Here is a 13,049-nt window from a genome sequence, read left to right on the forward strand (position 1 = left end):
CTAAGGAATCTAGAGTCAAGGCCTCGCTATGTTCCATTTAGAAATGTGGCAGCGAGGCCCTCATCTTTGAGTGGAGGGTCCAGACACCCTCCACCATCACCGCCCCCCACCCCGGTCCCATGAGTCCCCGGGGCTGAGTCAAGGCTGCAGGGGGAGAGGGCCTCTGCCCAGCTGTCCCCTCCACGTCATCTGCAGGAGGCCAGGCTACTCGCTTTACAGGCCTAGGCCGCCTCTATATATAGCCCATCGAAGACAGCTGCGCAGCCAGAGCGTGCCCCAGTAGGAGGGCAGAGGAGCACCGAAAGAGGTCCCGCGTCCCAGTCGCCATACCCTAGGCTGCCCACCATGGCGCTGGGCCTGGGGCAGGTCGAGGAGCAGCGCTTGTACCAGCAGACACTCCTGCAGGACGGGCTCAAGGACATGCTCGACCACGGCAAGTTCCTGGACTGTGTAGTGCGGGTGGGCGAGCGCGAGTTCCCGTGCCACCGCCTGGTGCTGGCCGCCTGCAGCCCCTACTTTCGGGCGCGCTTCCTGGCGGAGCCGGAGACGGCGGGCGAACTGCGCCTGGAAGAAGTGTCCCCCGATGTGATGGCCCAGGTGCTGCACTACCTGTACACGTCGGAGATCGCGCTGGACGAGGCGAGTGTGCAGGAGTTGTTCGCCGCGGCGCACCGTTTCCAGATCCCGTCCATCTTCACCATCTGCGTGTCCTTCCTGCAGAAGCGCCTGTGCCTCGCCAACTGCCTGGCCGTCTTCCGCCTCGGACTCCTGCTCGACTGCGCGCGCCTCGCCGTGGCCGCCCGCGACTTCATCTGCGCGCGCTTCGCGCTTGTGGCGCGGGACGCCGACTTCCTTGGGCTCTCGGCCGACGAGCTCATCGCCATAATCTCCAGCGACGGCCTTAACGTGGAGAAGGAGGAGGCGGTGTTCGAGGCGGTGATGCGGTGGGCTGGCAGCGGCGACGCCGAGACGCCGGCTGAGCGCCAGCGCGCGCTGCCCACCGTCTTCGAGAGCGTGCGCTTCCGCCTGCTGCCGCGCGCTTTCCTGGAGAGCCGCGTGGAGCGCCACCCGCTGGTGCGCGCCCAGCCGGAACTGCTGCGCAAGCTGCAGATGGTGAAGGATGCGCACGAGGGCCGAATTACCGTGCTACGCAAGAAGAAGGAGAAAAGAGAGAAGGAGGGGGCCGGGGCCAAGGCGACTGATAAGACCACAGCCAAGGCTGAGGCCGAGAAGGAGGAGGAGGAGGAGGGCGAACGTGTCCTACCCGGGATCCTCAACGACACCCTGCGCTTTGGCATGTTCCTGCAGGACCTCATCTTTATGATCAGCGAGGAGGGCGCCGTGGCCTATGACCCGGCTGCCAACGAATGCTACTGTGCCTCCCTCTCCACCCAGATCCCCAAGAACCATGTCAGCCTCGTCACTACGGAGAACCAGGTCTTCGTGGCCGGAGGTATCTTCTATAACGAAGACAACAAAGAGGACCCCATGAGCGCTTACTTTCTGCAGGTGCCTGGCAGCCCAGGGAGGGGGCAGCCAGGGTCTGGGCACTGGGGGCAGACTTGGGGGCCCAAGAGAGAACTGTGTTTGCTTGTCAGGGAATGTCACTGGGCCTAGGATAAGATGTAGGCTAGGGAGGTTGACTGACAGCTGCTTGCCTGAAGGTTGGGGAGAGTCAGAGGCAGCTGACCGAGCAGCACGATTTTGGTGTTTCGGTTTCAGCAGGATGTTAGCCCCGGGATGGTGTGGTTGGAGGCCCCGGCCCTGCACATGGGTTGGGGTCAGGCACAGTGAGAAGGAGGAGCAGGGCAGGCACAGGGGTCCTGGGCAGCGTCTCTGCATGCGACCTAGGACTGGAGCTTGGAACACAGAATGCCCCAAAGGTACCATGCTGTTTAGTCCTCCCATTGTACAGATGGGGAAATGAAGGGCCAGTAGAGTGGGCAGTTCAGGTTGGGGTGTGACTGTGGATTGGTTTCCTGGAGACTGGTTTGAGCCTTGCCAGTTGGGTGGAATTTGAAGACATAGAGAGGATGGTGGTGTTTCTGGGTGCAGGTAAGGGGGAGATGGTATGAGCAAAGGACAAACAACGAGGACAGAAAACAATAAGGAGTCTGGTGAGTGGTGTGCTCAGTGAGGCTTGAGCAGATGCTGGAGGGGGGAGTGTCAGGGTTCAGCCCACAGCTGGGCCCCAGAGCCCCCTCCTTAGCTCCGCCTTGTGGTGCCCCCATCACCGTGCTATAGTGGTGGTCTCTGGGCACCTACCTCATCACACACCCCCAGGAGGCCTCAGCTGCGCTTAGCCTGGAGCGGGGAGAGGCACTGTCCGGAGAGGGGGTGCGCCTCCAGGTCGCGCTGACCCTCTCTGGAGTCTCAGTCTCGTCTGTGACCCTGGGTGGCTGGCGGCGCTGGGCTGGAGCTGGGGCTGGAGTGGTGAGGGCGGTAGCTGATTGGACGCCCGGCCCGGCCCCTAGTTTGATCACTTGGACTCGGAGTGGCTGGGGATGCCGCCGCTGCCCTCGCCGCGCTGCCTCTTCGGCCTGGGAGAGGCTCTCAACTCCATCTACGTGGTCGGCGGCCGAGAGCTGAAGGAAGGCGAGCTCAGCCTGGACTCGGTCATGTGCTACGACAGGCTGTGAGCGCGGGCGGGGCGGGCTGGGGACCAGCCAGGGAACGGGTTGGGTGCGTGGCCGGGACCCTGGAGGCCGGAGCGCTGATGCTGGAGGGAGCCTAGAGGCCGGGGACAGGTCCTAGACCGTGGGGTGGGGGCTGGAAAGCTAGCGCCCAGAGATTGGGGCGGGGGCGAGGCCATGGCCCTGGGTGGCCAGGCAGGAGCGAGGAACTGAGAGGTCTGGGGACTTCTGTAATGTATTGGATGCACCCGGAATATGTGTTGGTTGGGTGGATGAATGGAGAGAGGGTCTGAGCGCACGGTCTGAGCCTTGCTCACCGCCTGAGTTGAGCGCTCGCCCCAACTCCATCCTCTCGCGTCTTCTCCAGGTCATTCAAATGGGGAGAATCGGACCCCCTGCCTTATGCCGTGTACGGCCACGCGGTACTCTCTCATATGGACCTTGTCTACGTCATTGGTGGCAAAGGCAGCGACAGGTGAGGCTCAGGCCTGGAGTGAGGTCGTGGCAGGAGGACTGGAGTTACAGCAGAAACAGAATCTCCCCAGGAGGCTGTAGGGGCATGACTTGCTGCACTGGGAGGCCGGCGGAAGGGAGGGGGGACTGGGCGGAGGGAGCGGCGGTTCTGCTCCGGCTTCCAGCTACTCACTGCCACCTCCTCTCCCACAGGAAGTGCCTGAACAAGATGTGCGTCTATGACCCCAAGAAGTTCGAGTGGAAGGAGCTGGCACCCATGCAGACCGCCCGCTCACTCTTCGGGGCCACGGTCCATGATGGTCGCATTTTTGTAGCTGCTGGGGTCACCAACACTGGACTGACCAGTGCCACTGAGGTGTACAACATTGCAGACAACAAGTATGGCCACTGCCCCACCCAGGGACCAAGAGCCCCACTGCAACTGCCTGTACTGTGTGGCTTAGGGCCTGTGTCTGCCCTCTCCCTGTCCGCCCAGGTGGGACCCATAGCCCCCATCTTGGGTCTCAGCTGTTGAGCTTGGACATCACCCCAGCACTGCTGTCACTAGGGGGATGCTGGCGGTGCAGACCACACCGTCTGGCACTGTCAGAGGGGAAGACCCCAAAATGACCTGTCTATAAAATTCCTGTGCAGCTTCATCAAAAATCTATTATTTTTTATAAAAATACCCCTATAGTTAGTTATAACAAGAACATTTTTTGTACGCCCAGTTTACATGTATCGATATACCCACAAGGCTAAAATTCTGTGCTAATTTACTTTTTGAACTTTCTAATGGCGCTAACCAAAAGGTCGGCAGTTCAAATCTAGCAGCTGGAGTTCAAATCCACCAGCCGCTCCTTGGAAAGCCTACGGGGCAGTTCTGCTCTGTCCTATAGAGTCACTATGAGTTGGAATCTACTTCACGGCGATGGGTTTGGTGTTTGGGTTTTAGTGCGCTCAGGTCAGAGCTGTCATTACCCAATTACAGTGACGCCTCAAATCACGTGGTTGACTACTCGGGCTACAAGCAAGTGCGGCTGTTTTCATTGTCGCTGATGTTTTTATAGTCACTGATTTTGTCAAATTTTCTGAAGTTTTAGCTACAATATTGTGGTGATTAGTATTTGTGAACCTATATTAATAACTTTTTTGAGAATGAAATAGTAACGAAAGGAAAAGAAGGAGTGATATACAGGAGTTATGACTTACGAGTAACATTAGTACAAAAGATATTACTAAGCACTCTGTATGGTCTGGTACAGGAGGAGGTCCATGGGGGGGCGGGTGACACCATGAGTTACTGTAGTGGATGACACCAGCCTTAGTGATACCTCTGCCCCACAGCAATAGTCCCTGTCCTCTGACCAGCGGTGAGGTGGGGCAGGGACTTGCCTCAAAGGTGAGGCAAGTGTCGTGGCCAGTGTGCTCTGCAGGAGGGGGCTTCCAGGGGTGGAGAAGGGGTTCTTCATTCAGGCACCATACCTGAGCATGGGCCTGGTGATAGGGATACAGTGGTGACAAGACAGAAGCTGGCCTGCCCTGGGCAGCCAGGAAAGAGAAGACCAGGGGGGCTCAGCTAGCAAAAGGGCTGAGGATGAGTGGGAGGAGGAAGTCCCAGGCAAAGAAATGTTGGTGCCAAAGCAGTTAGGAGAACAAAGGTAGGGCCCATCGTTTCGGTCTGTCTAGGGTCGTTATGAGTTGGAACCGACTTGTCTTGTTGACTTGTCGGCACCTAACAACAACAACACTGGAGGGAAGGCCATTGCTCAGGTTGGAGGGAGTGTGATGGGTGAAGGGAGGTGGGCTTGGTGGCTACTGGGGATGGAGAGGTGAGGAGCAGCACTGAGGGCCTATCCTGACGGCAGTGAAATGCCTGCGAAGGGTTTTAAGCTCCCACCTGGGTTTTCCTAAGACCCTGCATGCCAGCTGACTTAGAGAACAGATTAGGGACTTCCTAGGAGGCACGGAAGCCAAATGGGTGGCTGTAGCAAGAGGCGATGGTGGCCTGGAACTGAGGGCCGGACGGGAGGGGGCAGAGGGCAAAGACTTAGACCAGAGCTTCTCACATTGTAATGTGCACCTGAGTCTTCTGGGGTCTTGTTAAAATGCAGATTCTGATTCAGCAGATCTGGGGTGGGGCCCGAGCGTCTGCATTTCTAACAGCCACCCAAGTGATGCTGATGCTGTTGTTCCATAGACCACACTGGGTAGTGAGAATTTAGGAGAAAGATGAAATAGGACTTGGTGAATGACTAGGTGTTGGGGGTGAGAGAGAGGGAGAAGTGGACGTTTCTGAGTGGGGGTGAGGAAGCCATTTATTGGGGAACCATTGGGGTTAGGAAAAGTGAGGATCCAGCTAGGACGTGAGGAATTGAGGTGCTAGGAGGATGTCCAGGAGGAGCCCTCTGGGGCAGAGAGGTATGCAGCCCAGGGAGAGATCTGGGGGTCGACAGCACATGGAGGGACAAGCTCCCTCAGGAGAGAGGGTGTAAGTGGGAGGAGCTTTGGTCCAAGCCCTGAGGGACAGTCTGAAGAGTGAAGACAGCTGGAGAATAACTGGGCTGTGAAGGGAGAAGAGAGTGGAGCACAGTGACGTGATGAGGAAAGGGCTTAAGTGGCCCCTGAGGAGTGAGACTTCTAAGCCTGGGGCAGTGCGGGGGCTGCTGTGGGCTGGGTGGTGAGGTAGTGAGCAGGAGTTAGTTTGGAGGAGGAGGGACACTAGGGGAGCCACAGTGGACTTCTCTGGGCAGGTTGGATGGAATGACAAGGGGACAACGAAGGGAGAGGAAGGGGCAAGAGGATGGGAAAGGAAGAAGACCGGAGGGAGAAGGGAGGGAACGGGGTTGGCATGCTATGGGGCCCAGGCAGGGGCAGCAGGCAGGCATTCCTGAGAGGGCTGGAAAACGGGGCTGTGCTGGGAGTGTGGGAGACAGCCTGGGATTCAAATTTCCGAAGGGTGCAGTGGAACCGTGAGCGCTGGGGTGGCAGGGAGTCACTGGCCATGGGGTCACCCGAGGCCACCTGGGTGATACAATTCCTCACTCCCTCCCTCCCAGGTGGGCACCCTTTGAGGCCTTCCCGCAGGAGCGCAGCTCCCTCAGCCTCGTCAGCCTGGCGGGCACCCTCTATGGCATTGGTGGCTTTGCCACGCTGGAGACCGAGTCTGGGGAGCTGGTCCCCACAGAGCTCAACGACATCTGGAGGTGAGCCCGGCCCCAAAGAGGTAAGGGGGGAAGTGTGAGCAAGGCAGGTATCCATAGCCCAGGCACCCTGGCTGGGCACCAGGCACTTGGCAGGCTCCTCTGGGGACAAAGCCGGTCCTTCCTCCACTGGGCCCTGTGGGGAAGGAACAGCAAGGACCTGCACTCGGCCCTGTTTTTCTCTAGTCTGGCTGGAAAGTCTGGGTTTGCACACATGGCACCTTGCCCCACTGTGGAGCATCGACTGTTTTACAGGAGCTGAGCCCAAGCTTATGGCACAGACTCACAGAAACAGGGCCCAGGTAGCAAAAGGGGCCCCCGGAAAGCAGCCAGGCCTTTCCTCTCCCTCCCTCCTGGATGCTGGGTCTGGAGGGGAGGGCTGAGGACAGGGTTGGGAAGCAGCTGGACCCCAGCTTCTCGGAGCCGTTGCTTTTCATGGCTGGTCCTTCACGAGGGCTAGGAGAAGAGGTTTTGGCCAGCTGGGGTACCCCCTGAACCTCAGTTATCGCGACTGCTGCAGGCAGCCTCTGGGTGCAGTCCTGCTGGGAAAGTGGGACTTGGGGGGACTTCTTGGAGAGTTGAGAATGGAAATTCTCAAGAGGAAGGAATGCAGGGTGGGGAGTATAGACCTTCCTGGAAGGAGGCTGGCTTGGATGAGTAGGGGAATTCTTGAGAGGTGGCCCTTCCTGGGGAGGGTGGGCCTTCCTGGAGTATGGGGTGAGTGTTCTTTGGGGATGGGCCTTGAGCATAGGATTCTCTAAGGGCAGACCTTCCTGGGATAGGCCTGGGACTGGGGGTGCACCCAGCCACCCCTCCCTGCTGGGACCCAGCTGACCAAGCTCCCTGTCCCTGCTCCTTGTCCCTGCTCCCATCCTCCCCCCACCCCCAGGTACAATGAGGAGGAAAAGAAGTGGGAGGGAGTCCTGCGGGAGATCGCCTATGCAGCGGGTGCCACCTTCCTACCTGTGCGGCTCAACGTGCTGCGCCTGACCAAGATGTGACCAGCCCAGAGCGCCCACACCAAGCACCTCCCCATCCTGCAGCCACACAGGCCTGGCCTCAAGGGGGCTGCAGGAGGGAGTCTGGAAGAGGCCAGAGCCCACCTGGATTCCATCATGGTGCCTGAGTGGCCACTTGACCAGGCAAAGAAAACTGCCACCCACTCGCAGCCTTCGGGCAGGGATGAGAACTTCCAGGCCTTGCCAGTGTCTCCATGTCCCCCACTGGGCCTTCTTGGTTTATGAACCGGAACCATAGCAGTGTGCCCTGGGCTGAGTCCTGGCCCTGCCCCAGCCTGGCTGTGTGTGCTGGCTAAATTTCCCCATAGGACCCAGTCTCCTCGCCCGTCAGATGGGGAATGTCCCCACCAAGCACACCTTCCAGAGTGGATAAGTCTCCTTCTTTAAGAAGAATAAAGTGCCTTCCAAGCAAGCAGCTCAGGGTCTGGAATCAGGTGCTCCAGGAGTCTGTACCGGGCGGTTTGAAGACTCGGGCTTCAGTGTTCAGCTCTTGGGTTGCCAAGGTCGGTGGTCTCTGCCCTCCAGACTCTGTGTGCTCCAAGAGCTTGATCCCCCTCCCTGGGACCCAGCACCTCCCGCTCCTCATCAAGCATGGGCAAGGCACCTGGAGACCACTGGGGGAAGGGGCAGGGAACAGCCATGCTATGGTAGAAAAGTCTTTTATTCTATTGGTCAGGCCCCAGGCATAGCTGAGCATAGCCCTTCCCTCTTCCCCCGCCCACCTACTCTGGCTTCTCTTTGTCCTGCTTCTCCTCCTCCAGTGCCAGGGTTCGCTCACGCTCCTTCACCAGCTGGATACCACAGTAGGTGACAAACAGGACAGCCAGCGTGGTCTGGGGGAACCCTATGTGGGGGACAGGGCATCGATGCTTGGGGCAGCACCCCCTCCTCAGTGACTGCTCTCTTCCCTACCCTCTCCCAACTTGACTGACCCTGCTGAGTCCTTGCGGGGACGTGGGGGTGGGAAAACATTTGAGAAGGTCGCGTTCCTCAAGGTTGATGCTGGCACATTCTGCATCCCCCCATCCCTGTCCCTCACCTGTGAGCAGCAGGCGCCGGGCGACCAGCTCCGTGAACTCGAGGCTGTTCAGGCTCACAAGGTTGTACATGATGATGGCCCAGAAGTTCATGGCCCCAAAGAGGGCCCGGACCCTGCGGGACATCTCCTCCGACAGAGAGGCCTGCCTCGTCCACAGAAGCATTGGCAGCAGGACAAGAGGCCCAGAGGAAAGAGGACGTGGTGGTCAGTGGCCTTCCCATATGGCTGCTTAGGCCTGGGAATATGCTGGGTCTCTGGGAGTCCCAGGCCAACTCTCTCCCATTGTTGAAAATGGGGAAACTGAGGTCCAGAGAGAGGGCAGGACTGACAAACACAAGCAGGCCCTGGTGTCCCACGCCCCACAGTTGCCCTTGTTTGGACTCCAGTTTGTACCAAGAAAAGTGGCCGAGAGATGTAGAACACACAGGCAGAGAGTAGGGAGGGCAGGATACCCACAGGGCGAGCCGTTGCCCTGACAACCTGGAGGGTGGTGGTGAGAAAGTTCTGGACTGGGGGCCGAGTGTGGCTGGACAGCTCTAGGGAGCAGCAGTGCTGCCCCTTCCAGTGACCCAGGCAACTGAGCCCCAGACCTTCCGTGCTCACCTCAATTTGTGCTAGGGGCCCCCACTCTGCCAGCTTCTGCACCCAGAGTTCAAAGTTGAGACCAAAGCAGTTAAGGAACGACCACAGGTAGACAATATCACAGGGCCCCAGCCACAGAGTGGTGATGGCAAATGTGGCCACTGTGGCCCCCAGCTCTGGGATCACCGCAGAGTGCTCCCCACCAATGTGGTTGTACACATACCTGCAGAAAAGGCAGGAGAAGGGGTCGATGGGAGTATGGGAAAGGACAGGTGCAAGATGGGCAGAAGAGAAACAACATGGCAGCCCTCCTCAACCTTATCACCCTGTGTACATTGAACATTCCTGTCTTCAATTGACTGCTCCTCCTCCTTTGTCCAATTTCAAAATGTGGAGGGCTTAGCCTGCAGACTTCATATCTTCTCTAGTGATGTTCATTCACTCCCCAGGTAATATCATCCAGACCTAAGACTTTAAATATTGTTTCTATACTAATGACCCCAAATCTATCTTTAGGAGTATATCTAACTACTAATAGACATCTCCACTTGACTACTGATTCCCCCATCCCCGTCCAAACCTGCTTCACCTTCATTCATCTCATCAATCCATTCAGTTGCTTAGGCCAGAAGTCTTCGTGCCATCTTGGATTCTCAATTTCCCTCACCACCCACATCTGATTCAGCAAATCCTATTGGCTCCACTCAGTCCTGACCATTGCTCACCACCTCCACTACCACCAACCTAGTCCAGGGAACCATCACCTCTCACATAGACTATTACAAGAGCCTTGTAAGTTGGTCTCCTTGCTTCTGCCTTTGCCTCTCCCCTATAGTCCCTTCACACAGCAGCCTCTGTGTTTAAACCCTCCAATAGCTTCCCACTGCAATTAAAATAAACTCAACCACCTCAGGTGAGCTAGAAGGTCTCACCTAGTCTGGCTCCCTGAGTCCCATTCACTATGCTCTGGCCTTATTGGTCTTTCTGTCCTTCAAATACATACAGCTGGCTCCTGCCTCAGGGCCTTTGCACTTGTTGTTCCCTCTGCTTGGAATTCTCTTTCCTAAATCTCCTCATTACTCAAGTCTTAGCTCAGATATCACCCCTTCACAGATGCCTGCTCAAAATCCCAACTAAAGAAGTATCTACCTTGTAGCTAGGCTCTATCCCATTATACTGTTTTATTTTCTTCATTACACTACCACTCTAAAATGATCTTATTTATGTGTTTATTTACCTGTTAGTGGTCTGTTTCTCCCCACTAGACTGTAAGTTCCATGAGTTCAGGGTCTTTGCTATGTTCATTTCTGTGTCCCCAGTGTCTAGAACAGTGCCTGGCACATAGTGGGTGCTCAGTAAATATTTGTTAGATGAATTCAGTGGAAGACCCATTGAGTGACTGGCCTCTCTTGTTCCTTGACCACCTAGCCACTCATTTCCATGGCCGGACCCCTGACTTTGTCACAACTTGCAACTTCACGCCTTTCTAATTCTCACTCTTTGCCCAGACCCTCCTGACCTTCTGGCTCCCCAGCTCCAGCTCTTCAACCTCACTGACCCCTCCCCCATCTTGTGACTCCCCCCACCTTCATCACCCTCCTTAACAGGCTTATATCCCATGAGTCATCATTATAAATAACCTAAAAATCCTGATCCCTCACTTCTTTCTCCTCATCTGCCTTCAAGGAGCTAAGCCCTGATGGGGAAAATCTCATGCCTTCACATGTTGAAGTCCATAAATTCACTACTCCCAATCCCACCTGGGTTCTCAATGCCAAGGTTTCTCTAGTCAGTTTCCCCCATACTCTGCAATGGCTACTCCACCCTTAGCTCTTCTTCGTGTATGAGTGGTATGGTAGTGGATGCAGGCAGAGCAGGGAGAAGGGGAGGCACAGATGCTTCTTCCCTCCATAGCTCCGACCCTGCATCTCTTTGCCGATGACCTTGCCTCCTACTTCATGGAAAAAGCCGAAGTCTTCAGATGGAATCCTTCATCTTTCCACACCAACATGTCACCCTTCTGCATCCATACTGGCTGTCCTATTCGGCATCATCGCCTCAACCACCTGGACCCTCCCTAGCCTCTCAAGTGCATCACGGTGCTCTACATGGCCACACAATTGTCCACACACTCCCTTATAGTTCCTGGGTTTCCTTTCACTCCTTCCCTGGCCCTGCCTCTCCAGTGAAAGGCTGAAACCTCCATGTCACCAACACTAGTGCTCAGTCTCCAGCTTCCTTGACCCTCAGCAACATAGGACCCAGTTGTCCCCACCATCCCTGGAAGATGGTCTTCCGTTGGTTTCCAGGGTGTAGCACGTTCTTGATTTTTCTACTGCTCGTCTGAGCACTCCTTTCAGTCCCTTCTGCTGGCTCCTCCTTCTGCCCCCAATCAGAATCCTTCCAAGCCCAATCTCGGCCTTCCCTTCTCTCCTCCCACTCTACCCTCTACATTTAGGACTCATCTACTCCCATGGCCCAAAGACCAGCCCTACACACTCATGGTGCTTAGAGTTCCATGAGTCCCCCAGCGTTCTCTGAACGCAAACCCTCAGCCCCAACCACCTCCCTGAACCTCTGTGTCTCCCAGATCTCAAACTAAACATTTCTAAAACCCATCTCTGGAAACCACACACTTCCATCCTCCCAGACTGCAGGTAGGAATCTGGGAGTCATCTTCCTCCCATTACCGATCCCCGGAATCCATGGACAAGCCCTGTCCACGCTGCCTGCTGGGTGTCTCTCTACTCCCACCACTTCTCTTCACCTATAGGGCCCCCTCCCAAGTCCAAACTTCTTTCACCTCAACTTTGGCAATGACCATCTCACAGCCCCCCTGGCTTCCTCTGGCCTAGGAGTGATCTTTACAAAGGTGGCTCAATCTCAGTACTGCCCGGCTCAGACTCCTAGCAGGATAGATGTGACCACCCCCCGCCCCCCACCTCCAACTCTCACCCAACTCACTTGCAAAGCCAGTCGTTGATACCACGGTCAAAGTGCCTGTGAAGTGAGTGCAGACAGGTGGGAATCAGTCGGGCTCCAGGCTCCCAGGACGTGATGGGACGGGGGCCATGGGAAGGCGGGGACCCAGGGGCGTGCCCGGGCCTGGCACTCACGTTTCTGCGAAGACGTAGAGCGCCGTGATGCACTTGGGAGGCCGGGGAGGGTCCAGGTGGTCGAGGCGCGCCACCGTGTTGACGACGCCGAATAGGACGGCCGCCTTCACCCAGTCGTACACCAGGTTTGAGTAGGCCAGGCCCGCTGGGAAAAGGGCGTGGTCATAGCCAGGGGGAGCCGCACCGGCCACCCCTCCCTGGACCCCTAAATCCCTCCGGAAGAGCTGAGGCCTGCCTTCTCCGAGGGTAAGCTTTCCCCAGGTACTGGGGGAGCTCCTTGCACCTGGCCCGCCCCTACAGAGACCCCGCCCCCTACTTCTCAGGGAGGCTCTAGGCCCCACCCCTTGGAGACCTCTCTCGTCTTGTCCTGGAGGTGGTCTTTGCTCCAAGCCCGCCCTCACGGAGACCACTTCTTGCGGGAGGTGCTGTGCCCTGCCTGCCCCACAAAAGTCCCCTCCAAGGTTGTGGAAATCAGCCTGAGGCCTCCAGGAAGTGGGGCGTGCTCTGTCAGATACGGCTCCCTTGTCATGGGAAAAGCTAACTCCAAGTCCCATGAATTTCAAGGAATAAATCCCCGCTTCCCCACCCCTTGGATAGGTGCTGTGTGCTCTCTGGGCCTCAGCTTCCCCAGCTGTGATGCTGAAGGGAGTGCAGAGGGTCGGTCTTCCTGGGTTGGTGGTCCCGGTTCCCGTCCCTGCGAGCACGCACCGAGAGCACTGTTCCGGAGGCGGTTGGCGAACTTGAGGTCATTGGGGATGGTGAGGATGTAGAAAAAGTGAAAGAAGATGTCCACGGTTATGATGGCCACCACGCTGAGGCCTGCCTGGGCCCGGATGCGCCACAGCTCGCCATCTGGCCTTACCGGTTCCACCTGGCTCACCTGGTGGGGATGTGGAGCAGAGCGTCTGAGGGGGGGGGGGAGGCAAGCACTGCCAGAGGTGCCCTGTTTGAGGGAAATCACCGCCTGCCTGGGAATCTGAGGGTAAAGGGAGACAGGCTTCATC

At 57.2% G+C, this 13,049-nt stretch overlaps 2 protein-coding genes across 2 annotated transcripts in view; one reads left to right on the forward strand and one right to left on the reverse strand.

The window, feature by feature from the left end:
• The first annotated feature begins 252 nt into the window (after positions 1-252).
• KLHL40 (kelch like family member 40) lies at positions 253-7,742 on the forward strand. The gene is made up of 6 exons (XM_004368430.1): positions 253-1,509; positions 2,475-2,635; positions 3,001-3,108; positions 3,300-3,485; positions 6,146-6,292; positions 7,179-7,742. The coding sequence occupies exons 1-6, from the start codon at positions 346-348 to the stop codon at positions 7,288-7,290; spliced, it is 1,878 nt and encodes a 625-aa protein (XP_004368487.1). The 5' UTR covers positions 253-345; the 3' UTR covers positions 7,291-7,742.
• Positions 7,743-7,955: 213 nt separating this feature from the next.
• Positions 7,956-13,049, reverse strand: part of HHATL (hedgehog acyltransferase like) — a 9,740-nt gene continuing 4,646 nt past the window's right edge. Inside the window, exons 7-12 of the mRNA XM_004368431.1 lie at positions 12,754-12,925; positions 12,046-12,190; positions 11,894-11,929; positions 8,951-9,152; positions 8,348-8,489; positions 7,956-8,152 (exon numbers count right to left, since the gene is read on the reverse strand). Coding sequence (XP_004368488.1) covers positions 8,031-8,152; positions 8,348-8,489; positions 8,951-9,152; positions 11,894-11,929; positions 12,046-12,190; positions 12,754-12,925 — 819 coding nt within the window. The 3' untranslated portion in view covers positions 7,956-8,030. The remainder of the gene's footprint in view (positions 8,153-8,347; positions 8,490-8,950; positions 9,153-11,893; positions 11,930-12,045; positions 12,191-12,753; positions 12,926-13,049) is intronic.

Source organism: Trichechus manatus, unplaced genomic scaffold (assembly GCF_000243295.1).
Source record: "Trichechus manatus latirostris isolate Lorelei unplaced genomic scaffold, TriManLat1.0 scaffold00001, whole genome shotgun sequence".
Taxonomy (NCBI): domain Eukaryota; kingdom Metazoa; phylum Chordata; class Mammalia; order Sirenia; family Trichechidae; genus Trichechus; species Trichechus manatus.

Excerpts from the sequence above, each read along its gene's own strand:
- KLHL40 (XM_004368430.1), top strand. The coding sequence starts at position 346 with ATGGCGCTGGGCCTGGGGCAGGTCGAGGAGCAGCGCTTGTACCAGCAG. Across the intron at positions 3,109-3,299 it reads GGTGGCAAAGGCAGCGACAG|GAAGTGCCTGAACAAGATGT; the intron begins GTGAGGCTCAGG and ends CCTCTCCCACAG. Across the intron at positions 3,486-6,145 it reads TACAACATTGCAGACAACAA|GTGGGCACCCTTTGAGGCCT; the intron begins GTATGGCCACTG and ends CCTCCCTCCCAG.